The 27,637-nt window shown below is 49.2% G+C and overlaps 8 protein-coding genes across 8 annotated transcripts; 5 read left to right on the forward strand and 3 right to left on the reverse strand.

Moving 5' to 3' along the window:
- Positions 1 to 870: 870 nt before the first annotated feature.
- On the forward strand, positions 871 to 1,757 carry ALT_9393 (soma ferritin; the record flags this gene model as incomplete). Its single annotated transcript, XM_033559371.1, has 3 exons — positions 871 to 966; positions 1,047 to 1,150; positions 1,229 to 1,757. The coding sequence occupies 3 exons, from the start codon at positions 871 to 873 to the stop codon at positions 1,755 to 1,757; spliced, it is 729 nt and encodes a 242-aa protein (XP_033415262.1).
- Positions 1,758 to 2,140: 383 nt separating this feature from the next.
- Positions 2,141 to 3,926, reverse strand: ALT_9394 (chromate transporter; the record flags this gene model as incomplete). The annotated part of the gene is made up of 4 exons (XM_033559372.1): positions 2,141 to 2,769; positions 2,843 to 3,420; positions 3,502 to 3,623; positions 3,681 to 3,926. The coding sequence occupies 4 exons, from the start codon at positions 3,924 to 3,926 to the stop codon at positions 2,141 to 2,143; spliced, it is 1,575 nt and encodes a 524-aa protein (XP_033415263.1).
- Positions 3,927 to 8,652: 4,726 nt separating this feature from the next.
- On the forward strand, positions 8,653 to 16,712 carry ALT_9395 (putative ABC multidrug transporter; the record flags this gene model as incomplete). The annotated part of the gene is made up of 13 exons (XM_033559373.2): positions 8,653 to 9,113; positions 9,185 to 10,511; positions 10,566 to 10,775; positions 10,833 to 11,445; positions 11,506 to 11,984; positions 12,042 to 12,829; positions 12,896 to 13,238; positions 13,289 to 13,393; positions 14,104 to 14,233; positions 14,325 to 14,749; positions 14,806 to 16,431; positions 16,483 to 16,578; positions 16,629 to 16,712. 13 exons carry the CDS (start codon positions 8,653 to 8,655, stop codon positions 16,710 to 16,712), a joined length of 6,687 nt encoding a protein of 2,228 aa, XP_033415264.2.
- A 1,014-nt stretch (positions 16,713 to 17,726) lies between these two features.
- pgxB (putative exopolygalacturonase B) lies at positions 17,727 to 19,305 on the forward strand (the record flags this gene model as incomplete). Its single annotated transcript, XM_033559375.2, has 5 exons — positions 17,727 to 18,065; positions 18,122 to 18,289; positions 18,347 to 18,520; positions 18,575 to 18,820; positions 18,871 to 19,305. The coding sequence occupies 5 exons, from the start codon at positions 17,727 to 17,729 to the stop codon at positions 19,303 to 19,305; spliced, it is 1,362 nt and encodes a 453-aa protein (XP_033415266.2).
- Positions 19,306 to 20,091: 786 nt separating this feature from the next.
- Positions 20,092 to 22,124, forward strand: ALT_9397 (putative metal chaperone YciC; the record flags this gene model as incomplete). The annotated part of the gene is made up of 5 exons (XM_033559376.2): positions 20,092 to 20,268; positions 20,319 to 20,407; positions 20,463 to 20,753; positions 20,814 to 21,263; positions 21,320 to 22,124. 5 exons carry the CDS (start codon positions 20,092 to 20,094, stop codon positions 22,122 to 22,124), a joined length of 1,812 nt encoding a protein of 603 aa, XP_033415267.2.
- Positions 22,125 to 22,206: 82 nt separating this feature from the next.
- Positions 22,207 to 24,005, reverse strand: ALT_9398 (cytochrome P450; the record flags this gene model as incomplete). The annotated part of the gene is made up of 4 exons (XM_033559377.2): positions 22,207 to 22,821; positions 22,877 to 23,261; positions 23,315 to 23,760; positions 23,808 to 24,005. The coding sequence occupies 4 exons, from the start codon at positions 24,003 to 24,005 to the stop codon at positions 22,207 to 22,209; spliced, it is 1,644 nt and encodes a 547-aa protein (XP_033415268.2).
- Positions 24,006 to 24,888: 883 nt separating this feature from the next.
- ALT_9399 (SDR family oxidoreductase) lies at positions 24,889 to 25,991 on the forward strand (the record flags this gene model as incomplete). The annotated part of the gene is made up of 3 exons (XM_033559378.2): positions 24,889 to 25,222; positions 25,273 to 25,666; positions 25,715 to 25,991. The coding sequence occupies 3 exons, from the start codon at positions 24,889 to 24,891 to the stop codon at positions 25,989 to 25,991; spliced, it is 1,005 nt and encodes a 334-aa protein (XP_033415269.2).
- Positions 25,992 to 26,199: 208 nt separating this feature from the next.
- ALT_9400 (lipase/thioesterase family protein) lies at positions 26,200 to 27,431 on the reverse strand (the record flags this gene model as incomplete). The annotated part of the gene is made up of 4 exons (XM_033559379.2): positions 26,200 to 26,340; positions 26,394 to 26,977; positions 27,031 to 27,176; positions 27,229 to 27,431. The coding sequence occupies 4 exons, from the start codon at positions 27,429 to 27,431 to the stop codon at positions 26,200 to 26,202; spliced, it is 1,074 nt and encodes a 357-aa protein (XP_033415270.2).
- Positions 27,432 to 27,637: the final 206 nt, after the last annotated feature.

The following is a 27,637-nucleotide window of genomic DNA, read 5'->3' on the forward strand; positions in this document are numbered from 1 at the left end:
TTTCTCATGGCCGTTGTCAACATTGGGAGGGATGTATAGTCTATATGATGACGTCAAACTTAATGACCGAAGGCGAAGGGGAGAGACATCTAGCTACACTCATCTGAGTTTCTGAAGCGAGCATCAGGATTGAATATGCAGAGTTGACTTTGAATTGCTGGATCTAAGTAGTAAGTCGCCTAAGGACATAAATGTACCATATATCTAAGGATGAGCGAACAAGAGTGCAGCTAAGGGATATTCCTAGGTCAGGTGCTAAAAAGAGTCTGCCTTATGGGATCTATGTTTGATCCTGAACAGAAAGGAGGCTCGATGGCAGCACTAAAACAGAGCTAAATATAGAGCCAAGGGTCAATTGGACCCGCGATTACAGTGCATACTCCTCCGCGAGCCTTGGTATATCTTCTTTCGAATGCTTAATGCACCTATTGCATCATTGGAACGGAACACCGGAGTCGAATTCCGACATGCCCTTCTTCTGTTGCTGCTCTCTACAAATGGAGATAATCTCCGTTCTTCAGGTTGGAAAAGTGTGGTATTGAATTGACCGGGCTTCAGCCAGCCATTCTCGGGGAACGGTTACGCTATTGTGATGACCTTTTCGTCGTGAGCCATCCTCACTAGAGCCTCTTTCGCGCTCCCTAACCATGATGGCCGGCAAGTATTGTTGATGATATACCTTATACTCGTGATACGTGGACTGTATGTCATGATGATTGTTCGGGGCTGCATTTCCGTGACGGTGGCCTATATCAAGGCTGCACTGTTTCCCACATTTACCCTCTGGAACCAAACATATTCAGACTTTTGGACATTCTCGAAGCATTGCATCTAAAATAAAGCAGAGGAACTTCTTCACCTACAGCAATCATGTCTGAACAAGCTAGGGCGATCATCTCTGAAGTCTCGGGTCATGACCTTGATCAATGGCTACGGCCATCTACATTTACGAACGAGCTAGAAGAGGTAAACCCGTGTCCGTTGGGAGATCCTGGATTGCTATCATTGCATTTCCCTTTTGAAAACCCAAGGCTTATATTTCTCAGTCTATTAGAGGTCATATTCACGAAGAATTGACAAGCTGGATGTTTTATCGAAAGCTCGCAGCAGACTGTTCGCGAGCCAACGTTGCTCTGCACGGATTTGCCATGTATGTCACCTAATAGTTCCTCCCTAGGTTGGGAGCTGGCCTGCAATACTGGATTATTGACCTCATTCCGTCAATCAGGCTTTGGCACAGGAGCGCTAAGGAGTGCTTGATCGATATGGAATGGCTAGAGAAATATCTGATTATCCGCGGAGGTCGGTGTAAGCCAACTAACATCGAGGCTCCGAAATATGAATGGCCTGATTCACCAGTCGAGCCTGTTGGCCCTTGCCGGGAGGCCTTCAATGTCCAAAGAAAGCTTTTCGTGGACTTGGAAAAGCTGTGTACTTTGGCTGAGAAATGCCAAGATACCGCCATAGTAAACGCGATCGAGTCGCGCTTCTTGCGGAAACATGCGAAGCATTTAAAGAACATGGGCGATCTCCTACAACAAGTGACCCGAGTGTCAAAGCAGCCCGGACTAGGCCTATACCATCTCGACGCAGAATTGCGTCATAATAATGGCTGCATCCCCTGGATGTCTATGAACGATCCTGATATCATCGAGGAAGGAATCAGGGCTGTGACAAAGAAGATCAGCGGGGGACTGGCGCTTCAGACACAACATGAGGGAACCAAACTCGCATCGAAGGAGGCAGGACACTGTTAGAGAACGCTATGTCGATGGCTCGTCCAGAGTACATTCGCTGACGTAGGCCTACGCCTAAAGATGTGAGACAAGAGCGGGACGAAGCTCGAGGTTAATCTAACGCCTTGCAGCCCTAGCTTTGGTTGTTTTACCTTGGTTGCTGGGATTTGTGTTCGTTTTTGCATTTCCGTGTCTCAAGACTAGAGCAGACAGTGAATTCAAAAGGCTTGTGACCAAGGAAAGTCAATTACGTAGAGTGATAGAGTGATATCATACTGGAATGATCCACCTTGTAGGCCAACAAAGAATATGCGAAGATGACTTTTATTTCTCCCTCCCGGCTTTCTTCGGATTCATATTCACCTTATACTACTGTATTCCATTTGGTTTCAGACAAAGCTGAGCTAACGACCAACAGCACCATACCAGCAGAGACCCAGAATACCGCCAATGAAGATCGCGATCGCTGGAGGCACCTTGAACCAAGCATGCTCCGCATAAGTAACAGTTGCAACAACGACCCACCATGGCTCAAGAGCAAGACTCTGACCATTACTGGCTTGGGGTGTCAAATATCCAATCTCCCACAGCCTGTATACAGCAGTGAAGACCAGACCCACGGCGGCAGCATTGACTCCTCTAAGCCAGTCGACAACCCACTTTCTCTTACGGAGCACTCTCCAGAAACTCTGCACAGCAACGGCCAAAGTGATACCAGGCAGGAAGATGCCGATGTAGCCAAGGAAAGCGCCGAATACAGTCGGGAACTGGGACTTTTGAAGCGCGAGAGCTCCAAGAAAGACAGCAAAATTGAAGTTGGGGCCGGGAAATGCTTGAATAAGAGCCAGACCAATCAGGAAATCTCTGCCGGATACCCAGCCAGGATCAACAACGTAAGAACGCAGAAGAGGAATCACCACGGGACCTCCTCCGAAGATGATTGTTCCGGCCAGATACATGTTAGCGAACAAGTCCAGGGCAAGTGGTGGGGAGTTGATGACCGCTCTTGCCACCAAAATTGCAATAAAGGAGGCTGGTTTAGCGTCAGCATGGCTCATGGCTAGATATGAAAAGCTGGAGGATGAGCGAGGAAGGGAGGAACATACCAAAGAAGACGACGCAGACTGTGATACCGACACGGATGCGGATGATATGATCATGAGAAGCGCTGACTTCCAACGACTCGGTTTGCGGATCAGAAACAGTTTCTGGAAGAGATGCTGCCTGTCCAGTCTTCCGGGACCGGACTGTGCCTTGATTAGAAGGAGTGCTGCGCATCTGGCTGCCTTGTTGCTCTTGAAGCTCCCTTTCGTTAGGAGCACCAAGTTCCTGCCTTGCCTCTTCGGGGTGGCTGTTTCGTCGTCTCCATTTAGCACTGGTTTTACGGATGTACTGGCTCATCCAACCGTCCCAGACAACGACTGACAGACCACCAAGAACAATGAGAAGCGGAAAGTACCAAAGAGCATTGTAGCAAAGGCCGGCACAAGCGCCAAAGATGACTAGAATGCGGGTAAGCTTATCCTTTATTGCCTTTTCCGCTAGCTGGACGGCTGCCAGAGCAATGATTCCCACGGTTGAAGCATTGAGGCCAGAAAGGAATGCATATGCAATTTCCGGCAGAACGTCATTCATATTTTGTACACCGAGGGAGAGTGCATACATGCCAACTGCTCCGGGAAGACTAGACTAGATATTAGCTGCGCTGTTCGTTGCGTGTCGCCTCGAATGATGCATGGAAGATAGAATAATGTCGAGAGCTCACCTCCATATAAGGAAAGCAAACACAGCTGGAATGAAGCCTGCATGCAATAAAGTCAAGCAGAAAAGCATCTTCGTGCTCGCAGGGCCGGGAAGAGCTTGACAGATGGCAAAGAGTTCTTGATACTACAAGGTCATTCCGATCAGCCTATCGTACCCATCTTCGCTGGTTTCAGCACTAACTGTTTGCTCATCCGCCCATTTCTCCTGTCCTCTTTTACCTTCAACAAACTTATCGTGAAAGATCTGGAAATGGACCGGCGGTCCTCCAAAAGCTGTGAAACCCAGATGCCATGTTCGTAAGAACACATCGCTCAATCGGCTAGAAAGACTTTTTTTACGTTGCTCCGAAGCTGCCCTCTCTTGTACGCGCTGGTTCAATGCGCGGAGCGAAGAAAGGTAGCGCGAGAATGGCGGCGGCAGCTGCATCCTTGTTCTATCCTAACCAGCGATGTGTCAGTATTCAGTTGGTAATAAAGTATAAATATAAATACTGATATCGTCGCAGTCTCTCCCTCCTTTTAAGCATAAATTTCACAGACCCATACCTATTTTACACCCCGTATGATATAGTCCCTTGGCAGCCCAGAAAACTGGCCATTCATAAGAGAGGAGTGTGTCACGCCGCTTGTCACAATTTGCCAAGATACTTGGACCGGGAAATGCATAAACTTGTCAGGGTAATAAGATTCTGGATATGAAGCCTAGACTGACCAGTACGTCGTCGGGACGCCTTTTTGGCCTAGTGGTATTATACATCTACAAAATTCTATATGAGCTCCCTTTTTCTCCGAGTGTTTATGTACCGGATCATTTGACTGACAACAGATACCCTAAGGATTGTCCATATGGCAATCCAGATTCTGGCAAAGCAAGGCAGCGCTGAACCCCCCAATTTCCGATTCAACACTTGCTCATAGTTGAAGGGATGTGGAATTGTATAAAAAGGCAGCACCTCAAGTCCGAAACCATGGCATTCTCCACGTTCCAGATAAAGATAAGCAGCGAAAATAGTCTACCGAGTCTTCACTCTCAGAAGCAACCAAGGTGCCCCTCTAAGTCCCCTTATCTCCTACCAGAATAACACTATAAAAACTACAATGCGTTTCGCCAGCATACTCGCTACCATCCTGTTGAGCGTCACCTAGCCTCCGCCCAGTGCAATACCCGCAGCTCCTGTGACCTGTCCCACGGGCAACGATGATGACTGCCTGCGAGATTGCTGGAACCAAGGTTTCCGGGGCGGCCGCTGCCGCCAAAAACATTGGTTGTCCAGGGGGGCACCAATTGCAGATGCTAGGGTACTGAACGGTAAGCGCAGTGATGAGGTGATCGATGGCGATGAGTCCTTGCATGAGCTCCTGATTAACATAGGTCGCAATGATGTTTTTGAAGAAGGTGGAATGCTAGAGAGCCTTTAGATAAGTGCAGCATCTGCTGCGGTGTCCTGAACCTTCTGCAAAATGCTGTACCTTTGACCCGTACCCATAGGAGAGTCCCTCCTATTAGATAATAAGAGCCTATATTTAGATTCCCATCCCTAATCTATGATGCTTATGCACATCTTGAAATAATATGCTGATTCCATACCCAACGTTAGTCATGATTAGACATCCGCTATATACTACAGCTCTGGTCAGACGTGCTCACGTGTGGTTATCTATATGATGCAGGAAGTTCCAAAGGAGATCCATGGTGCAAATGGACTATGTCCAAGCTGACGGTCACTGCGGTGGTTGCTCAGCCCCAGAGTCTCCAGAAGGTCTGGCACAGTTATCAGAGCAGAGTTGGATGGGCAAACCTTGTGCTGGGTGCTAAGAGTAGGCACAATAGGCATTGGACTAGTAACAATCTGCCCTAGAATGGCCCAGACTATATCATTGTTTAAATTTCCTTTGCTCTGATCATGTTGATACGGATGTTTGGAATACTGAAACACTTCAACCGCGTACGAAGTAGCTGAGGTCGTTCATTTTTGCTGGGTCTGATCAGGTTCCAGCGCCACCTGCTACTATAGAAGGTTCATGTGCTAACATTCAGAGTCCGACGGCATAGCACGAGATGAGATCAGTACCAGGTCTTCGGTAATAACGATTGACAAGCAAGGGAAACTATCACTCAACCGTCGTAATAACAGATACGGTGATTTCCAAAGGCTCCAAGGAGAGAAGCTCAGCTTGCAACACAGGATACCGATTGTGGTGCCCACAGATTCAATGCGGATGACCTCCGATACATCTATTGTGAAAGGTAAAGTCAGCTCTGTTCTTTCGAGCCTCGTGTATACAATTCAATTGTGTCTTTGAGAGGGCCATCCAAGCAGAAAGCGAAGGAGCCAGAGAAGGGAATGACGAAAGGTTGCTTACTCTGATACTTCAGAACCTGGTGGTCACCCAGCTTGCTGCATGACAATTCTATCACACTTGAAGGATGCATGATCATACAGTGTCCTGTATCCGAAGAGACTATGTTGTGCAGTAATATGCGTACATACGAGAAGAAGACAGTTTCAGAAGAGGAAGAATTCAGCGGAAGATATGCAAAAGCTGGCGGATTGACCTACCAGCTCACGCACGGTCGAGGCATGACGCAGGGCGTGGAGTGTCTGGCTGGGGCAAGGATGCAACAAAACACATGCGCATCCCCAGGCCACCGACATCCATCTTCTCATCATCGACGCCTACTTTGTTTCCATACCTGCTCCTACTCCCTCCACTCATTCGTATCTCTTTCTACAATGGGTAGTCTTCTCGATTTACCTGCGGAAATTCTCCTCTTCATCATCGGATTCTTTGAGTCAGCTGAAGACTGGCCAGTCCTTCTCTCCCTTTGCCTAACCTCCCGCCAGCTGTACGCAGCGACCCAGCGGATACTTTTCAAAACATACCTGAATGGACTTCACTGTCATTGTTGTCACAAGACCAGCGACAGCAGAGATGGTTTGTGTTCTCTACTAGCCTTCACTCAAACTCTTCTTTCTCGACGCGACCTTGGATCCTGCGTTCGTCAGATAATCGTAAACACCTCAGCCTGGGAATCCCGGGCGCCTGAAAGATGGTCGAAGACTCTCACATCAGAAACCATAGCTCTACTAGCTGATGCGGTTCAAGGTCTTTGCGTGAAAAACAAGGCGGTGTTCCTCTCATCTATAGTGAGGGCGAAAGTGTCTCCTTTGATTGTACTACTTTGTACTCACGCACCAAATCTTGAACATCTTCATCTGACGCTAGGAGAAGAAGACTGGAAAGATCTGAGATCTCCATATATGCCTTCGATACGAAAGAGCCTGGCTTCTCCGTATCTGTCAAAGTTGAGGAGCCTCCATATTGGAGGAACTTGGGGCCAGATGAATATCATTCAGGCAGACACCTTGTCCCTCTTCTTGAGTTCCCCGCGCCTCGAATCTTTTTCCCTTTCCCTCCTGGATGTACAGGGCGCTGGTGACTCAGGCTTCATGCACTCATCGCAGTCCCTCAACATTGCATCAGTCTCCCTTACTCGGACGTGTTTAGATACGAACCTTCTGACAACCCTCATATACGCATGCAAGGGTCTCAAAACATTGATCTACGAGATTGATTCTGAGACTCCAAGTCTTGTTGAACCTTCAGACCTCGCTGCCATCCTCAATTCACAAAGTGAAAACCTTGAATTTATCATTCTTGATCTGGATCTGCGGGGGTGGGGGCTACACTGGGACGACTATCCGAAGATTGAGTCCTTCGCCTTGTTTATCAACCTCCAGCACCTAGAGATCGAACAGTGCCTCTTAACCGACAACCCAGAATTACCCGACTCACTGGGGCATTTGGTCATTCGTGCCTGTGAACACCCTGTGGCAAGGTTGATGACAAATTTGACAAAACGCAGCTTCGACAGCCTAGATTCTCTCGCGTTGGTCGTGTTACAGCCTCAGTCATCACCACCTAATGGAATGTTCGGTCTCTCAGAAAGATTCGACAGTGATGAAGATGTACATTCAAACCTCCTGTATCGGTCCGCATTCAAACGAGCCTGCAGGCGACTAAGGAAAATAGTTCGCGAGGCATGCTTCGACTTTGATATACGGTGCGAAGAATGGGTTTTGTTTGAGGAAGGTCTTCTTTGAGTGGATCTATGAAGTAATCCTACGGCTGAAACAAACACAAGGACAGATTGTACTTTTCAAGAAGCGCGAAAGCAGCGCAAAGATATTGTGGGTTGTTGATTTTGTGCTTTTGCATGAAAATTCAATGTTGACATTTGCTTTGTAAATTGTTTAAGCAGGCTGAACTGGCCTTAGGACGGGAAGAATCTCATCTTAGATACAATGGTGCATCTTCAATAATTATGCAAAGAGAGTAGAATCTATGAAGGAAATTGATCGAGTCTAATGATTGACCTCTCGTCGGACGCTGTAAACATATATAATAGCGGGTTCCGCGGGGTCCGGCGAACGAATTGCCCAACCCCAAGTCTTCCGATATCCGAATGTCCCGCCCGTTGGATGTGTTCCTAAAAACAAAAAATTATCATCAGGTGTCATGTTCATGATTCATCCGTATGGGTCTTTCTATCCCTGAACGGTGCAGCCTTAGCCCCGAGGCGCGAGTCTCGGAGACTCGAGTCCTGATTTGAACGGGGTATGGGACGGTGGGGAACAACGCGTGGCGCAAGTGCGAGTCGAAGAATCGTCCACCTCTCGTCTTGGCTGCCTTTTTGGTAGTCATGACCATCAGCAGTTCCCATTGTTATCCACATCTCTAACCTACTTTCCTCTGTATAAGGCAGTTAGGCTTATCTCAGATTTTTCTCATCCGACCTGCCAAGAATGGACACAGTGCAAAATCGGGCTGTCTCTGTCTTGTTCTCCGTGATCTAGCAAATAGAGGACTTGGTTGCCTTGCAAAAGGCCCAGTTAGCACTCCACTATACGCCGAAGGTATCAATCTGTTGTTGAATCCATAATGATGAAATATACACCTCTGGTATATCGAGGCTTGGCTTCCTCTTTGGTAGGAAGAGCGCAATATGCGTGCCTCTTGCAATTTTCTCGATGACATACGATGAATATAAATGATGTTTCCCCGTTTCTGAAACTGTCTTTTCTTCCCGGTCAGACGCGAAGGTCTTTTTTGTACCGACAAGGCTGTTGCGCTCCAAAAGTTTGTTCGGCATGCCAGCCCACCTTCCCCAACACCTTGGTGGTACACCGGTTGACGCCTCTCATGAAGTCAGAACTCAAGCGGAGGTGGCTTCAAGATCGCATGTTCTTTCATCACGAGAGGATGAGGATGCCATTGCTGAGATTCATCGCACCCTGACAGGACGGAGTCACCTGGGAGTTGGTCAACATCCGGAGCCCCATTCCTCGTTCGACAACTTCTTGGAAGCAGAACTTCGAGCTGGAAGGAGAAAGTCGAGTCTTGGTGTTTGCTTCCAGTCAATAACAACATGGGGAGCTGGTGAAGCTCATACGACTGTGAAGACATTAGGAACAGCTCTGTGGCGTACCCTAACACTACAAGATGTCTATGAATGGACAATACAGCCCCTGTTTTCGCCTAGAAAGCCCCAAGATGGACGCCCTCTTATTCGAGATTTTTCTGGCGTAGCTCGGACCGGAGAAATCATGCTGTAAGCCTTTATACCCTTTGTTGCTCGCATATGTCTTAGGAAGATTGAAAGGATAGCCTAATTCCCCTTAGAGTTTTAGGCAGACCGGGAGCCGGGTGTTCAACGTTTCTTCGAACAGTTGCTGGCTACCATTCTTCTTTCCTAGGGGTGACCGGGCATATCGATTACTCAGGCCTGACTTTGGAGGATGTCACGAAGTACTACCGCGGCGAGGTGATCTATGTGCCAGAGGACGATGTGCATTTTCCCACTCTCAACGTCCAGCAAACACTGGAATTTGCTCTTCAGAGTAAGACGCCCAAGAGGTATCGAGAGCGAATCCCGCGATATCTCGAGATCTACGGCAGGGTTTTCGGTATGTCCCATACCATGAAGACCCTCGTGGGGAACGAGTATATTCGTGGTGTCTCTGGAGGAGAACGAAAACGAATCTCTATAATCGAATCACTTGCAACCGATTCCTCAGTCGTGTGCTGGGATAATTCTACTAGAGGCCTAGATGCCTCGTCGGCGCTGGACTACGTCCGCAGTCTTCGGATTATGACTGACACATGCGGAAAGGCGACCCTACTGACCTTGTACCAAGCGTCTGACGCCATTTTTGATTTGGTTGATAAGGTTCTGCTCATTGACGAAGGGCGAATGCTCTATCAAGGTCCAGCGTGCGAAGCGAAAGGGTACTTTGAGAATCTGGGCTACCAATGTGCGGAAATGCAAACCGTATCCGATTTTCTGACCAGCATTACAACCCCTGAGCGACGGAAGTTCCGGCCTGGTTGGGAAAACCGCGCCCCAAAGGGAGCGATTGAACTAGAGGATGCATTTCGAAAAAGTGCGGCTTTCCATCGAATACTGGAAGACATTCGGAACTATGAGGAAAAGCAGGCTGGCGTTCAAGGATTGAGAACATCGCAATCGGATTGCGATCGTGGGAGCCTGAAGGAATTCAAGAGCACGATACGAACCGAAAAGTCTCGTTTTGTCTCCCCCAAGTCTCCGTACACCATCTCCCTGTTTCGGCAAGTGGTTCTGTGTGGAAAGCGGCAGATGTGGCAGGTGAAAGGCCATATTTCGCCATTATTGATCAAGCTCATTTCATGTGTGATTTATGGTCTGCTGATTGGCTCAATGTTCTATGAGCTACCAGAGAACACCGATGGCATGTACTCGCGTGGAGGTGTGATATTCTACTCCTCTATTTTGCTTGCTTGGCTTCAAATGTCCGAGCTAGAAGAAGCAATGCAAGGCCGGGATATACTCAGTCGCCAAAAGAAGTTTGCCTTTGTACGACCAAGTGCCGTATGCCTGGCTAGGGTTCTTGCGGACCTTGTCCTGGTCTTCCTTCTCGTGCTCTTGTTTCTGATTGTTGTCTACTTCCTGGCTGGATTGAAAGCAAGTGTATGTTCCATGCGGACTTCTTGTTGCACAGTCCACTAAGACCTGAATCTTTAGGCCGGATCCTTTTGGATTGATTTTCTCTTCATTTACCTGTGCACAATCTGTCTGACTGCCCAATTCAGGCTGTTTGCTGCTGCATCATCGAACTTCGAAGTCGCATTGCGCTACAGCGGGGTCTCTGTGCTGTTTTGCATCGTCTTTGGCGGCTATGTGCTTTCTGTGGACAAGATGATGAGTAACGTTCCTTGGGTAGGGTGGATAGCGGTAAGCGCCATCCGGAATAACCTTTTAAGGCGATAACGAAGGTCTAACGAAAACCAGTACACTACGCCGGCGCTATATACATACGAAGCAATGATGGCGGCAGAGTTTCATAACACCAAATTCTCATGTGCGCCGAGCGCAGTTGTACCTTCAGGGTACACCTATAATAATGTTGTTTATCAAACTTGTGGTATTTCTGGTAGTCAGCCAGGGACAACTACGGTTGATGGCGATCATTATTTAGCCGTGCATTACGGTTTTTATTACCGGAATGTGTGGCGCAACTTTGGGATCCTATGCCTTTTTACACTTGTTTACATTGCCGCTACATGCTGGCTGAGTGAAGCTCTTGACTGGGAGCCAGGCAGCACCGGGCCAATCCAATACCGAAAGCGCGCCAAACGCAGCCAGTGCAATTTCAAGACTAGCCAGGACGAAGAGAACGGTCCTGTACAGGATCTTGGAAGTGCCCCGCCCCCAACCCAGCCTTCTTGCCAACGGCCAGTTCAAGCTGTCAAAGGTACTTCTTCAACGTTTACGTGGAAGAACCTTGAACTCGAAGTCCAATGTGGGAAAGAGACTCGGAAGCTGTTGGATGACGTGAATGGCTACTGCAGACCCGGGACGCTGACGGCTCTTGTAGGAGCCTCTGGGGCGGGCAAATCAACTTGTAAGATACCGCGAACCTGCTTTCGCACTCAAGTTTACCGAATTACTGACACTATGGAAGTATTGACTGTTCTCACGCAAAGACAGGCATCAGGGACATTGTCTGGCAACATGAGCGTGGATGGACATCCCGTTGACGAATCTTTCAAACGCAATATCGGATATTGCCAGCAGATGGATGTTCATGACGAGTCTAGCACTGTTCGAGAAGCTCTTGAGTTTTCCGCACTGCTTCGTCAGCCTGTATGTGTCCGGAAACAAGATAAGCTCTCTTACGTGGATACCGTCTTGCATACCCTTGAACTGGTTGACTTCCAGAACGCCATCATCGGATCTCTGGATATCGAGAAGAAGAAGAGGGTCACTATCGGAGTGGAGCTCTGTGCGAAACCTGAGCTACTGCTCTTTTTAGATGAACCCACCAGTGGCCTGGGAAGTCAAGGCGCATCGAGCATTGTGTCTCTTCTGCGGCGCCTGGCCGACCAAGGATTAGCCATCCTTTGCACCATCCATCAAGCAAACCAAGAGCAATTCGAACAAGTGAGCCACAACAATCCATGTCGCTGGTGATGATTGGTGGGTTGCTAAAATCAATAGTTTGACAGAGTCCTGGCCCTCAGCCCCGGCGGACGAACTTACTATTTCGGTGAAATCGGAAGATCCGGACGTTGCATATTTGATTATTTCAAGAAGTATGGCGACCAGCCCAAGCAAATCACCAACGCAGCAGACTACTTGATTGAAGTCGTTGTCGGGGGCATCAGGGATACCGACTATAAGGTGGACTGGGCAGACATATGGAATCGATCCGCTGAGGCTGACTCCCTCAAAAAGGAGATCTCCAACATCCACAGGGGGAGGTCACTAAATACTGAATGTGACAGCACGAAACAGACTCATTCTATGCCGCCCCTGTATTGTCAGATCAGCCTTTTGACGCAGCGCACGCTTCGGCAGTACTGGCGGAGCCCCGAATACCCCTATTCGCGGCTTTACGCATCGTTCTTCCATGCATTGATTAACGGATTGACATATTTGCAAATCGGAAACAGCTCTACAGACCTGCAATCGAAAGCATTCTCATGTTTTCTTGTTCTGATGCTGGTGCCGGAGTTCATCAATGCAATTTCCATGCGATTCATTTTAAACCGTGATATCTGGAAGACCCGGGAAGGACCCAGTGGAGTGTATTCCTGGGTTGCATTTTGCACCGCGCAGATAATCTCGGAAATACCGTACGCGATAATCAGCGGAGTGGTATTCTACGTGTTGTATTACTTCCTCGTTGGTCTTCCTCTGGGGTTTGCAGCTGCTTATACGTTCTTGATGTTCTTTCTTTTTTTCCTTTTCGCTACGTCCTGGGGTCAATGGATCGCTGCTTTAAGGTGAGTGTCTCGGATCAGTCTTGTGGGAGATAAAAAGAGGTACGTGGCCGTCTGACAACTATCCAGCGCGGATTCAATGGTGGCTGCTACTCTTATGCCATTTTTCATCATCATGTGCGAGCTGTTCAATGGCATCTTGCAGCCACACAAGAACATGCCTGTGTTCTGGAAGTACACGATGTACTATGTCACGCCGTTCACTTACTGGATAGGTGGGGTATTAACGTCTGTTCTACGTGGTATGCCCGTTGTCTGCAGTCAAGATGAATTAGTTGTTTTCGAGAGCCCGCCCAACATGACGTGCGGCAAGTATGCGATGGCCTGGTTGTCCAGTACGGGCAGCGGTTATCTCTCAAATCCAGATGGTCGTGGCCACTGCGGATACTGCAAGTATAGTCGAGGTGATGATGTGAGTCTTATTTGGTCCCGAATTAAAGGAAAGGTTGCTAACTCCACCAGTATCTCTCGGAGATCGGTCTAGACGAGTCCAAAATCTGGCCTTATTTTGGTATATTCACCGCATTTGTCATCTCAAATTACCTCATGGTCTATGTACTGGTTTATGTGCGCTCGGTTATGAAGCCCTTGTGGCGTTGACAGCGGAGGGTGTCCACTGTCTTCTGTCAACAGGATTATTTCTGACTGACTCGTTCCTGCGAGGGCACTCTTTTTTGGATTTTTTGTTTTGAATATAGCATTGTAGGCCAACACAGTATGACTATGGAACATTGTCCTGAAAGTGATACTGAATTCACTCGCGCTGCCTGTTCATAGGGTGAGGAGTAAAGCCCAGCTGGAGACCTGTAACTGGATCGTTTGTATAATTTAATAAATAGGGTTGACTGGCCAAAGAAGGAACAATCTCGCACTCAGGACAAACAATGTCATCCTAATTCATAACTGCTATGCAATAATGCGAGCATCCATTCAGCGCTGACAGGACCCTGAAAGTCCGAAGGCGGACTTTATTACTGTAACCGGCACATCCGAAGGGAATGCCGACTCCCGGAAACTACTGCCTTTAGTAACTCCGAGATGCAACGACAATAATCGCCGATTCCCTTCGCAGTCAGCATTACAGGCAACGACCATCAGGACAGTTCAAAATTCGATCAGACTGAGTCATCTTTAGGGGTACAGAGTCGATCAGATAAGCTCTTGGTGGGTCTAGTCTCCATGACTGTTGGACCATTACCAGTTATTCTAACATCGGCGACCGTTGAATGGCCCCTGAGCTAAGCATCACCGTGAAAACCACGCCTGCAGGGTCATAGGTCATCGACGTACTGATTCCGTCGCAATTCAAAGATGGACGCCGACGAGGAGTCGTCACCTCATATGGAGCAGTCAAGGTCATCGCCCAAATCCGCAGCACGTCGGCGCAGACCACCGCTGTCATGCACCGTGTGCAGACGGCGAAAGCTCAAATGTGATCGAGCATTGCCATGCAGCCAATGCATCAAGTCCAAGACTCCAGATCAGTGCATCTATGTAGGAACTCACGCTGGCTCGCTATCAAGAGTCCGACGCGCTGAAGATCGAGACACAACTGTCAATGACCGTGCTCGGGCGTCCGCAGATCGCGGCAGTCCTGTTTATAGTGGTGTCTATGTCTTCGACTCCAAGCACCAACCCTTTCCGACCAGGGCTACAAAGCCTAAAAGCCGCTCTGATGAGATGCAAGAGCTGCGTAAGCGAGTTCTGACACTAGAAAATGCATTGGCAAAGGCCAGCTCGATTCAAACTCCAGAGACCCTCGGGACCGTACCCTCGATCGTCTTAGAATCGGGACACCGTACAACGGGAGACGAACGCTATCTCAGCGAAGACATCAGATCTCTCCCATGGGCGTCCTTTCGGGGAAAAAAGTCTAACACTAGGTACTGTGGTCGCTCGCACTCTGTCTTGGCCCTTTCATTCGTAAGTTGCTAGCACTCCTGTCGGTTGGTGTATCCCTCCGGGCTAAGTTCTTGTAGTTTCGGGATGTGGGTGATTTCTTGAGGCAGCGCAAATCCAAACATAAGAAAGATTCCGAGTTTGGATCTCTGAAACAATTTCAGAAAGAAATGTGGCTCAAGCAAAGACAAGAACAGCAGCAACGTGTGCGTCAGGAGCAGGCTTCTTCTTTTGTGGACCTGCTTCCTCCTCGCCGAGTCGCTGATGAGCTAGTCCAGTTGTACTTGTCCAATTTTGAAACCACATATCGCATCCTGCATATACCAACCTTTCTGAAGCAGTATGAAGATTACTGGATTGCACCCCAGAACCCCGATATGGTTTTCTTGGCCAAGCTTTTGCTTTTGATGGCCGCTAGCAGTTGTTTTTACAGCCCGACAACAAAGATCAACGGCAAAGATTCAATTGCGAGTACTACAATACATTGGATTGAAGCTGTCCAGACATGGAGCGCAACGTCATTTGCGACTCGGAACACCAACTTTGATATGTTGCAAGTCCATTGTCTGCTGTTGATTGCGCGCCAAGCAATCGCTTTTGATGGGGATACCATTTGGATATCATCTGGCTCGTTAATACGATCAGCCATGTCCATGGGCTTACACCGGAACCCGTTGCGCTTTCAGAAGCTGTCTAGATTCTGGGCAGAAATGCGCCGCCGTTTGTGGGCTACCATACTAGAGTTAGACCTACAATCGTCGATGGATGGAGGGATGCCGCCAACGATTGACCTGGAGGAGTACGATTGCGATCCACCGTCCAACTATGATGACGCAGATCTGATCGAAAGTATGACAGAAGATCCCCCTCCCAAAGATCCCGACATCCTCACTCGGAGCAGCTTTCAGGTTCTACTTTCGCGTTCATTGCCCGTGCGAGTACACATAGCAAAGCTCGTCAATCGCCTGAGATTCACAATCTCGTATGACGAGGCTCTGCGCTTGAGCGAGGAGCTCATGCAGTCTCTGAATGATGCTTTGGAACTGTTCCCGAGCGACGGATATCCGTCGCATATACCGGGTGTTGAGAATCCCGCATTCACCAAGTCGTTTTTCATTTTCCTAATACGAAGGCATTTGCTAGCCCTCCATCGCCCTTTTTGCCTCAGTATCATGCGAACCCCCAAATTCTCCTACTCACGAAAGATTTGCCTCGACTCGGCTCTAGATATGCTCTCCTTGCTGGAGCCCCCTCTTGACGTTACCGAAGCACAGCCCCATCCTCACCTTGGACATTTGACCGGCGGAATGTTCCGTGAAGAGCTATTCCATGCGGCGATAATGGTGTGCGTGGAGCTAGTTCTGCAGGCTGACGAGTATTTGCGGTCAAAGTCCATGTTCTCAGGCCAAGGCAGCGTCTTAAGGTCTCTCAACGACATGGCGGAATCCCAGCAAGCTGTCATGGTACGTGCAGTTGAGAACACCCTTAATGTCTTCGGCAGTCGCATTGCTCCAGGTGGAAGGGGTTGTAAGCCGTACCTCTTCCTAAATCTCACACTTGCATCTGTCAAGGCGCGCTTGAAAGGGGAGGATCCCTTCATGATTATGGATCAAGCTGGTACAAACGCCATCAGAGATTGCCATTTACTGATGAGCGGGGTGCCTTGGGCCGACGTACGCAAGCAAGATGAAAACAGCACAAAGGAAGTGAGTGGTTGCAGCTTCGCAACACAGCAGCTATTACTAATTCGGGACTAGGCCAGTATTTCAACGCCTGGGCTCACTGCGGGTACGCCTCTCGATTTGCCCTTTGACCCTATGTCTTTCGTCCCTAGCTCCATGGAGGACATTTCGGTAAGACCCTGTGGCAGATGGTTGAATCGACTTAGAAGCTGACAAACTAGCCGATGGACTTTGGAACCCTTTTCGACATGGCCGACTATGGAGCTCCCGAAATTTGGAATAACGATTTCTTCTCCGGGCTTTAAGCAACTAGCGTGCATGAAGGAAGGTGTTTATGAATCAAGGAGTTAACTTGCGATCTTCGACTGGGAAATTTTCAACTAGCTTAATATACAGAAACCGCTCGGTTAGGTCCCATGATAGATGAAACAAAGCTTTCCTCGCCTGCGATACAAGTCAGTCATCTCGGCAGGGGAAGCTACTGTGCACTGATACCGAGTATAAAAGTTGGGCAATCATAGGCTCCAGCAGCTCTTTTACACCATCGAGTTCTGCATATATTTCGTTCAGTATAGTCGTTGCCTCACAAGGGCCCTCGGGCTATGTCGTTGCTTCGTCCCAAAGAACATTTTTCTTCACCACTGATGATTATTATCATAAATGATGAAAATGCCGTACAGCTGCACACAATACCAGGGTTTGAATAATATCCCAGGAGAAAGGCGTTTGGTGTCTGACTGTTGACGCATGCTGTCGCAGTCGCCGCCGCGGCTCCAGCAGCTATAGCGATTGCGACGTCATTCGACGGTATTCTCTGCCCTCCGTATGCGCACTAATGAGTCAATGACAAGACTATCATGATTGAAGGGATGATATAATCATCACCGTACAATGCTTGTTTCATGCACATGTGAACCTTCATTGGTGGAACTTCTTTGCTAATCCCTGTACCCCAACGGAGGAAATATCGCGCAAAACACGAGCGCTCGATGCTTGAAGAAATTAGCTTGTCCTTGAGTCAGTGTCCCCCAGCTCTCCCCGCATAATGCGGAGAAGCATCAAAAGACTTCGCTCTGGCAGTCGCAATGGACGGATTTTATAGGCGGATAAACTCTTTTCTTGCGTCTTACAGGCAGTCCCTCTAGCTCATGGTCCGGGGAAAGCCAAGCACTGGGGAAAAATGGCAGAAGGTCTGAGCGCTGGCAACTCGGTAGAAGTCCTCACTATAAGAGGGTCAGCATGGGCATCGGAATGCGAGTGCCGGGCTGAATTGACTGTCTCTAGTTGTCCGCATCCTGTAGCGAGACACCGAGCTCGCCATGAAGTTTCTCGCTCTTGCAGCGCTCTTCGCGAGCACAGTCAGCTCATTTGCAGTTGATGGCATCATTCCTGGCGCAAGGGTCATCCCTGCTAACGACGTGGTAGCCCTGAAGAAGGTTGGGGCTCACCATGACAAGCATCCCCACCGTCGCACAGTGATCATTCGTCCCTCTTGCAGTGATGAGGATGATGTCTCTGCCGATTTCTTATGGGGCATCAAGTGGGCCAACCGCGGGGGAAGGCTGTTGCTGCAGAAGGGGAAGAAGTATGTCATCGGCAAGAAGCTCGATCTGACCTTCTTGAAGGATATCGAGGTTCAATTGGACGGAGAACTAAAGGTACTTTAGCCCAAGATCCCAGACCCAGTCCTAGCTGGTGCTAACACTATGGAAAGTTCACCAATGATGTTCCCTACTGGCAAGCAAACAATTTCTATTATGACTTCCAGAAGTCAATCAGCTTCTGGCGCTGGGGTGGTCAGGATATCAAGATCTTTGGTTCCGGGACACTGAACGGCAACGGTCAGCGCTGGTACAATGAGTTTGCTGGACAGGAGATCCTGGTAAGTATCCCTGGAAGATTGTCAATACCTCTCACATAATTGTACTGACGCGCCTAGGATCCCAACAACAAGTACTATCGGCCCATCCTCTTCGTGACTGAGAATGCCACCCGAGTCTCGGTCGAAGGCATTACGCAGCTCAACTCTCCCTGCTGGACCAACTTCTTCGTCCGCACCAAAGACATCTCATTCGATAACGTTTTCATTCATGCCTATTCGACGAATGCATCGGTAGGTTGACCTTCACCTGTGGAAGCAGAGGATAAACTAACGGTGATCAAATAGGCGCTCCCCAAGAACACCGATGGCTTCGACACGCTCAACGTCGATGGATTGACTGTCACTAACACTCGGGTCGACATCGGTGACGACTGCCTCTCGCCAAAGCCCAACACTACCAATGTCTTTGTGCAGAATCTCTGGTGTAATGGCACCCATGGAACGTCGATGGGGAGTATCGGCCAGTACCCCGGAGTCCTGGATATCATCGAGAATGTTTGGATTGAGAACGTAACCCTGCTAAACGGTGAAGTAAGCAATACTCTCCCTCTATTCTCGAGGTCCACGTCTAATTCTATCAGAACGGTGCTCGCCTCAAGGCATGGGCTGGTCCCAATGTTGGCTATGGCCGCATCAACAACGTCACTTACAAGAACATCCACGTCGAGAACACCGACAATCCTATCGTCCTGGATCAGTGCTACTTCAACATAAACGCTACGCAGTGTGCTGCCTACCCTTCACGCGTGAATTTCACAAACATTGTCTTTGAGAATATCTATGGAACCTCGTCTGGAAAACACGGCAAGGTCGTGGCTGATCTGACCTGCTCGCCTAATGCCGTGTGTTCTGGGATCAGTCTTAAGAACATCCACCTCACCAGTCCTGCGGGTAGCCCGCCAGTCATTGTCTGTGATGGAATTCAGGGGGACATTGGAGTTGAATGCCAGTCGTCGACTAATTCGACGACTAAGCGCTCGGTTGGTTTGGCCAGGAATCTGAAATACAAGTCATGAGTGCTTGCAGAGTAGATACTGAATAGGAAAAGACTTTGCTCAAGTCATCTGCTCGACTCTCATTGAGGCTGCGATGAGTAGTGCATTAATGATTCCGTACGCCACTGTGACATTTTCAAACCGGATTGTGACTCCAGTACTTTGCAGCAGTAAGGGCTGCTTCTCCAGAAATGCCGAATGATCAGAATTGAGAAAGAAACGAAACTCAGGTTAATCGATGAGCGGAGACCGTTATGTCTATCGAACCATATTTTGTCGCGTCGGAATTTGGCTCCAAGTCCAACCTAACCCTTTTCAATTGTGCCTTATGGTCAATACATTTCTGGACAGGAGTATTCTGCTTGAGTAATTGAAAATTAAAATCATATGGAAAAGAGGGTGAGAATATCCATTTCATCTTGAGGCGCATGCTTAGAATGAAGGCGGGATTCCATACATTAATACAATATTGAACAAGTATAGGCCCAATCAAAAAGGTGTATACCAGAGATACTCAACAATTCTCAAGCACCAGCAATCTACAAAACAATATCTTACTGATGTATGGATCGTCGAATCAGAATGCAGTCAATTTTGCATTTCAGTGTGCGTGAGGACCTTGGCCCCAGCCCAGGTACCTTGGGAGTTCACGGGTGAAATAGACTCATGCTATAGAGTCAACCACGCAACCAGTAAGAGCTCTTCGATTAATGATGAAGGATTATCTGAACCCACCAAAGACGAACCTTGGGGGTTTAATTGCAAGCATGTCGCTAGCTGGGGATATAAAACTGTGGCCTTCCCACTATGCTGTGTGCGTCGTCAATTTCACTCCAGTCTCGCGTTCAAGGGACAGTGCTGACTTCCAACAAGATGGCCCTTAACTCAGGAACTGACTCTCTCTCCTATCCCGCTCCTGCTCAGCCGGCAGCTGAGGAGAAGCCGACGAGGCAGATCCCAGTGACCCTCCTTTCAGGATTCCTGGTACGTATCTCCTGCAAAAATTGCAATGGCATCCAGTTAAGAGAGAGCAGGGTAGCGGTAAGACAACACTTCTCGAGCATATCCTTCAATCTCCAGACCATGGACTGCGCATTGCCGTTGTGGTCAATGACATGAGCAAGTATGGGTGCCTCGCTATCAGTGTCGGGGAACATTAATGCTTACTAGCAGTACAGGCTGAACATTGACGCTGCTTTGATCACTCATCACAAGGTGTCCCAGACGAAGGAAAAGCTCATCCAGCTCCAAAATGGATGTATCTGCTGCACACTGCGTGGAGACCTGCTCTCAGAGCTTGCTCACCTCTCGCGCCAACAGGAAGTACAGTATGTTGTCATTGAGAGCACGGGCATTAGTGAGCCGATGCAAGTAGCGGAAACCTTCACGGCCGAGTTCAGCAGTGCAATGCTGCAGGCAGATCAGGAGATGATGGTGGATGAGGACAGCCGCAAGGTCCTGACAGAGATGTAAGCCCAGTCACTTTTTCAATTCTTATCCTTCCGGTTTTCGGGTCCTGACAGCAGCAGTGTCAATCTAGGAGGCCTTCACACACTGGCGAGACTCGACACCACGGTGACTGTTGTCGATGCATTCAATCTTCTTTCCAATTTTGACACCGCCGAGTTCTTGTCAGATCGATACGGATCCAAAGAAATTATTCCAGAGGATGAACGTACCATCTCCGACCTCATGGTGGACCAGATCGAGTTCGCAGATGTTCTCATCATCAACAAGATCGAGACTGTGAACGAGAATACCCGAGCAAGGATCAGGAGATTGCTAAAAACGCTCAACCCCGACGCCAAAGTCCTGGAAACAAGCTACTCTCGTGTGGATGTGCAAGAGATTCTGGACACGGGAAGGTTCGATTTTATCAAGGCTGCTTCGGGGGCCGGTTGGTTGCGCAGCCTGCATGAAATGACAGTCCAGAATACTGGAAATGGGCAGAGAATGGCTCCAAAGCCGGAGACCTTGGAGTATTTCTCCCCTGCCCTTCATCCAACGTCAAAGTAACGTACACTGACTTGAACAGGTATGGGATCAACAACTTTGTGTATACTGCTCGTCGTCCCTTCCATCCTCGTCGAATCTTCACCCTTCTTCATGATAAGTTTATCCTGCTGCAACACAATGAAGCCGAGGAAGATGATGAGGAAGAGGATGAGAAAGGAGATGCAGACGAAGAGCAAGAGGACGACAATATGGAAATAGACGAAGACGAAGACGAAGACGAAGACGAGGACGATGATGATGACGAAAGTATCTCCGATTTTGACCAGCCAGACCCGTCCGAGATCCTGAAGAACAAGCGCAACAATCCTGCGTTTGGCTCCGTTCTGCGTTCCAAAGGGTTCTTCTGGCTGGCTACACGGCCCTTCCAATTCGGAGAATGGAGTCAAGCGGGTGGCATGCTGACGATTGGATGCGGCGGGCCATGGTTCGCAGAAGTGCCAGACGAGGCGTGGCCCGAGGATCCAGACGTTCGGAAATCCATTGAGAATGATTTCCAAGAGCCATGGGGTGACCGTAGACAAGAAATTGTATTCATCGGCGAGGGGATCAACACTGAACTGATAACAAAATTGCTGGATGAATGTCTCCTGGATGACGATGACATGAGCCGGTGGGCAAAGATCATGAGCAACAAGAAATTGTCTTACCAGCAAAAAAAGGAGAAGCTGGGAAAGCTGTGGGAAGATGGCTGGGAGGCATGGCCTGAGTTTGGCATCGTGGATGAAGACGAGGAGGACAACAAAGAGGGAGGGAAGAAGAAGCACAAACACCACACCAGCGAGTATCTGGGACATGCCCACTCCCACTCCCACTCCCACAAATAACTGCAGTAACTAGACTTGTCATTATAACTAGTCAAAAGTTTCATCAAATTCATATCACATTATTACTCAAAAAGCTTCAGAATCACCATTCATCCACCCGGCTCATTTTCAAATGCATTCCCTCCACAGGCTTGGTCGTCACAGCGCCAGCAATATGAATCTCCTGCTTAGGATCCTGCATCTCAAACTTGAACCGCCCGACAACACCAGCGACCGCACAGCGCAATTCGGCTCGAGCAAAATCCTTTCCGATACAGGACCGCTGGCCATGCAAGAACGTGATTTGCGCATAGTTTGTCGAGGCCCCACCATTGTGGTTGACGACCTTCTGGCCATTTTTGTCGGTGTCGATCCAGCGTTCTGGCACGAACTCCTCCCCATCGTTCCCCCAGAATTCAGGACTGCGGTTGATGGCGTACGGACAGATGAGGATACGAGTGCCTTTGGGGACGTGCTTGCTCGCTATGGTGGTATCGCGGACGGCTTCGCGGATCGTGATGGGAACGGTGGGATATAGACGGAGGACTTCCTGGCAAACGCCGTTGAGCAGAGGCATTGATTCAAGATCGCTCCAGGTGATAGGATGGTTGCCAGAGGGGATGTGCTCGCGAATCTCCGTGCGCAGACGGTCTTGAACGTCGGGGTGGAGGGTGAGAAGGTAGCAGGCCCAGGTGAGTGCGCTGGCGGTCGTCTCATGCTATTCACATCAGCTGAATGATTTTAAAGTGGACTAGGAAGGAGACAGAACATACACCAGCCGCCAGAAAAGTCAGCATTTGATCCACCAGTTCGTCGTCCGTAAAATCCCCGCCCACCATCATGGTTCCCAGGATGTCTGCCTCCAGCTCCTTGGCGGTCATATTGCTGGAAACAATGATCTTCCTCTTCTCACGAACAATGTCCTTGCATAAATCACGCAGGAACCCGGTCTCGGTGTCAATCACCTTGTTCAGGCGCCAGGGTAGTCGTCGTGCAAACCATTGCGGAAGAATAAAGTTGATGGCGAGGAAGGCCATCTTCTCCTTGGTTGGTTCCAGAATAGCAAGAAAGCTATCGGCAACTTTGTTTTCTGGGTTATGCAGAGACCGAAAGTCTCGACCCATGGCTGCCGGACCGATGATATCGAGAGTGAGGCGGCTGGGGTAGCTTTAGCGAATGTAAGAGAAGCAAGATGGAAACAATGCGCTTACCTCGCCCACACGCTCATTTCGACCTTACCCACACCGTCCTCCGGACTCGTTCCTTCCATAGGATTCTGCCGGATTTCCTTCTCCAGTTCATCAAGAAAGAGGCCGGTCTTCTCCCACATTAAGGAGTACAATGAGCGAATGTTCTTGATGTTGAAGGCGGGAGTCAGGGCCTTGCGCTGCTTCTTATGCGCGGCGCCCTCAGACAAGATCAAGCCGAAGCCAATGATCCGAGCGAGGAACTCTCGCGCGCGCCATGGTTTCTCAAAGTCGTAAGTATTGGTGCTCATAATATCCAAAAGAGCCTGGTGATTGGTGGGCAACAGGTGGCTGCGATTGAACACATCTCGGAAATGGATCAAGCCTTCGTTGGGGATGGTTTTCATCCATTGCAAGGGCAGTCGGCCCCGCGGGTTATCAAAGATGATTTTCGCATTTACAAAGGTGCCCTACTCACTGTTATCAAAAATTGCGACACGCAGGGTCTCGAGCATACCTTGACGGTTGGCAGATGACGATTTGCACTGATGAAGAAAGGATAGATGATGAAATCCCAGAATATTTTCAGGGCTAAATTGACACCTACCGCCCCAAGGCAGACTGAATGGAAAGAATGCTCGTTCAAGACGGAGCGCTGCAAAAAATACCCCTCAGCCAGGGACAGAGAGGCAATAGCGAGCAACGTGTCGGCCATGTTGCTAGCACTCTTGGGGAATGATCACTCGGAGGAAGAAGAATGGTCGGAGTCAAGAAGAGCACGAGCACACAAACTACCTAAGATAAGAACTGAAAATCGGCTAACTTGAGACCGGCATTGAGATCTTCCTCCGTCGTCTGCTTTTACTGCATCAGTAATTTTATATGCAAGCGATCGGCCAAGATGAACTAGCATTAACATGACCCCACGGGGATCGGCAGAATCGAAGCGGCTATGCGGCCTCGGCTTGGGCGTTCATATGACGTTTCGATACGTTTTGCATGAGATGATACCTTTGGATAGACCAGAATATATCTGCCTGCAGCCTGAGTGTCACTCAATCCATGTTAGAGGGGTTCAAAAAGCCAGACGTTGAGGATCAGAAGATCATCTCCTTCGCACCCATGTGAATCCCAACATTTTACCCCAGGCCCCTATTTCTGAGATCGGATAGCTTTGCGGAGTCTAGAGTGGCGCATATTCATGGGTCAAGGTACAAAACCCCACGTTAGCCGGGTATTTAGCGAACTAGAATATTACTAGACTGTCCCAGAGATCCACAACTGCCGTACGGAGAGCATCGCAACGATTTCCTAATCTGGAGAAGCGGAAGAATGTTGCATCATCTGCTTCACAATGTCCTCCCTTCTGCTCTCGAGAGAATGTCTCCAGGGGCATTATCTTGTGGATAACCTCGTGGAAACAATTGATCTGCGTCAAGCTACTCATGTGCCTCGGTACTATCAGGAACAACTTGTATATGATCTTGACATGATCCTTAAAGACGCTGCGAGATGCACATACATATAGCATAGGGCATCCATGCTAATTTCTGTCATTCTTATTTGTCTTGAATAGCTTCAACCAGTTTAATTGCAACATGTCATTAGAAAACGCTCTCAACATCGTACGGCAATACGCCCAGTCGAGCCTCGCGCAGCTACCTGAACCCGCGCAGAATGCACTTCTTAACCCTCTTCTCCAAAAGGCACTCACAGCTGGGCTGGTCTACGGTGCTCTGCGGCAGACTAATCGCCTGTTGTCGCGATGGTCGATGAACAACTGGCAGAGCGCGCATCCATGGCAGGGCGATCGCGAGCTCGTTCTGGTTTCCGGAGGGTGCAGCGGCATCGGCAAGCAGATCATGGAGGATTTGGCCCGTAAAGGAATTCGGGTGGTCATTTTGGATATCAACGAGCCCAATTTCCAGCTACGTAAGAGACATCACTTCCTTCTGCATGCGCCATAGACTAACGAAACAAAGCCCGCAATGTACACTTCTTCAAGGCCGATATCACCAATGCAGAGAGCATCAAAGCCGTGGCTGAGCAAATTCGCCAGAAACTAGGCGATCCCACTGTGCTGGTCAACAACGCAGGGGTCGGCCACGACGGCACCATTCTCGAGGAGCCCGAGGCCAAGATCCGGCAGACTTTCGAGGTCAACACCATCTCGCATTTCTTGATGGTGCGAGAGTTCTTGCCTAGCATGATCCGTCAAAACCATGGCCATGTTATCACAATTGCCAGTATGGCCAGTTTTGTTGCATTGGGAGAGATGGTGGATTACTGCTGCTCCAAGGCCAGTGCGCTGGCCTTCCACGAGGGACTGACGCAAGAGTTGCGGTACTGGTACCAGGCAAAGAAAGTTCGAACCAGGTATGAGGCTATATCCGATTTGACAAGCTTGTACTAAACGAATTTAAGTGTCATTCACCCACTGTGGGTTCGTACGCCTATGATTCAGCAGTTGACCGAGGCGGGCAACCAATTCAAGCAACCCGTGATGACGCCCCAGGTGGTTTCAGATGCAGTGGTCAAGCAGATTCTCACGCAGAGCAGTGGCCAAGTGATTCTCCCCGCTTCCCATTCCGCTGCCAGTATGGTGCGAGCATTCCCCCAGTGGCTCCAAGAGAGCGTACGCGGGATTGCCTCGGGGTCATTGAGGAGACTTCGAGAGTGCCAAGCTGCTCAGAAGTTGTAATTACATGATATATAGTCTATCTATCCTGCGAATGTTGGAATGCCGTACATGACCATGTTAATGGATAATGATGTATCAAATAGATCTGGGCTAAATACTGTAAGAGCCTGTTCATTCAGTGATATAGGCTGAGACTGATCTACGATAGCCATGAACTAAGGGATCCATAAATATAGACATGTACCATATCCCGCTTCACGCATATACGTCAGAACAACCGTTTCGTCAACCACTCCTTGACCCTCTTCCCCTGCTCCGTCTCCGTCGTGTCGCCCAGTTCCAGATTATAGATAGGAGCAACATGACCTTCACGATGTCCAACAAACAGCTCCGACGAGGGAAAGCCAGCCTATCCCCACAATCAGCAGACACTCCCTCCGCAAAAGTCAAAAATGTACGCACCTTGAATTTATCCGCAAAGTCCTGTATAATCGGCAACAGAATCTCATTTCCTCCGGCGCATATCAACACACTCTCCACCGGAAACGTAGCATACCAGTCAGACTCCGCATTCGACAAATCCGTATAGACATCTCTGGTCGCTGTCCCCAGGTACGCGCCCGCCCAGGGGCCCGCCACGGCAGGCGTGATCAGATCGCCCCTGGAATCGATCTTGCGGTCCGAGAAGTCCGTCTCCATCAGCGTCCAAGGGGCGATCATCACCGCGCCGGCGAGGTTCTCCTTTACTGACAGTGGCTCAATGTGCGGGTGCGGATGCGCCAGGTGCGAGAGCACGCCGCCGACGAGATTACCTCCCGCTGAGTCGCCGCCCAGGAAGATGCGGCTGGGTTGGTGCGGGGTGTTGGTGAGAACATAGCGGAGGCAGTCGACAGCCTGGCGGAGCTGGGTTGGGTATGTTGCCTGCGGGGCGAGGGTGTAGGTGAGGCTGAAGATGGCGAGGGATTTGTTGGATTGTGCGGCGTGGTCGACTAGGTTGGCGAAGAATTTGAAGTAGCCCAAGTTCGCCGGTAGGGCAAAGCCTCCTCCTATTTCCTTGTCAGTTGGTCAGAAATAGGAAGGGGAGTGGTGCGCTGCTGACCGTGATACCAGATCAGGACGTTATCTGCTTTGGCGTCTCCGATCCAGTGGCCGTAGGAGCCTTTGCCCAGGTCGATGGTGTGAGACAATCGCTTGGTTTTCTTGATATATGTCTCATACATCTTGTTGGTTGGTGGTAGGACATATCTACATATTTTTCAGTATCATGTTTCTTCATAGAAATATTGCGAATACGTACTGCATCTGCTTGATGGACAAGCGTGTGGTCGCCTTACGGAACACCGCATAGCCAATATGAAGAAAGAGAGTCTTGGGCTGGTTGGACTCTCGCCGTAATCCAGTCAAGATGGCCCATATAGCAGTAATCCAGATGGATACTAGAGCAGGGAAGAAATCGAGTTTCTCCCACAGGGTTAACTTGATTGCTTTGTTGAAGGCCATCGATCCGTTGATTGAGGTGTATGACTGGGGAGCTGAGTGGAAATTTGATGCCTACGGGGCAGATACAATATACAAATGTTCATATCGCATGATCATTAGTATGGTGATGATGGAGGCATCCATGTTACGGTAGGAAGCATAACGGCGAGGGTCGCAAGGATTGCCTGATTGGGAAATATTGATGCTTATCCCCGATCAGCCGAGGT

Source organism: Aspergillus lentulus (genome assembly GCF_001445615.1).
Source record: "Aspergillus lentulus DNA, contig: Alt17, strain: IFM 54703, whole genome shotgun sequence".
NCBI classification, from domain to species: Eukaryota; Fungi; Ascomycota; class Eurotiomycetes; order Eurotiales; family Aspergillaceae; genus Aspergillus; species Aspergillus lentulus.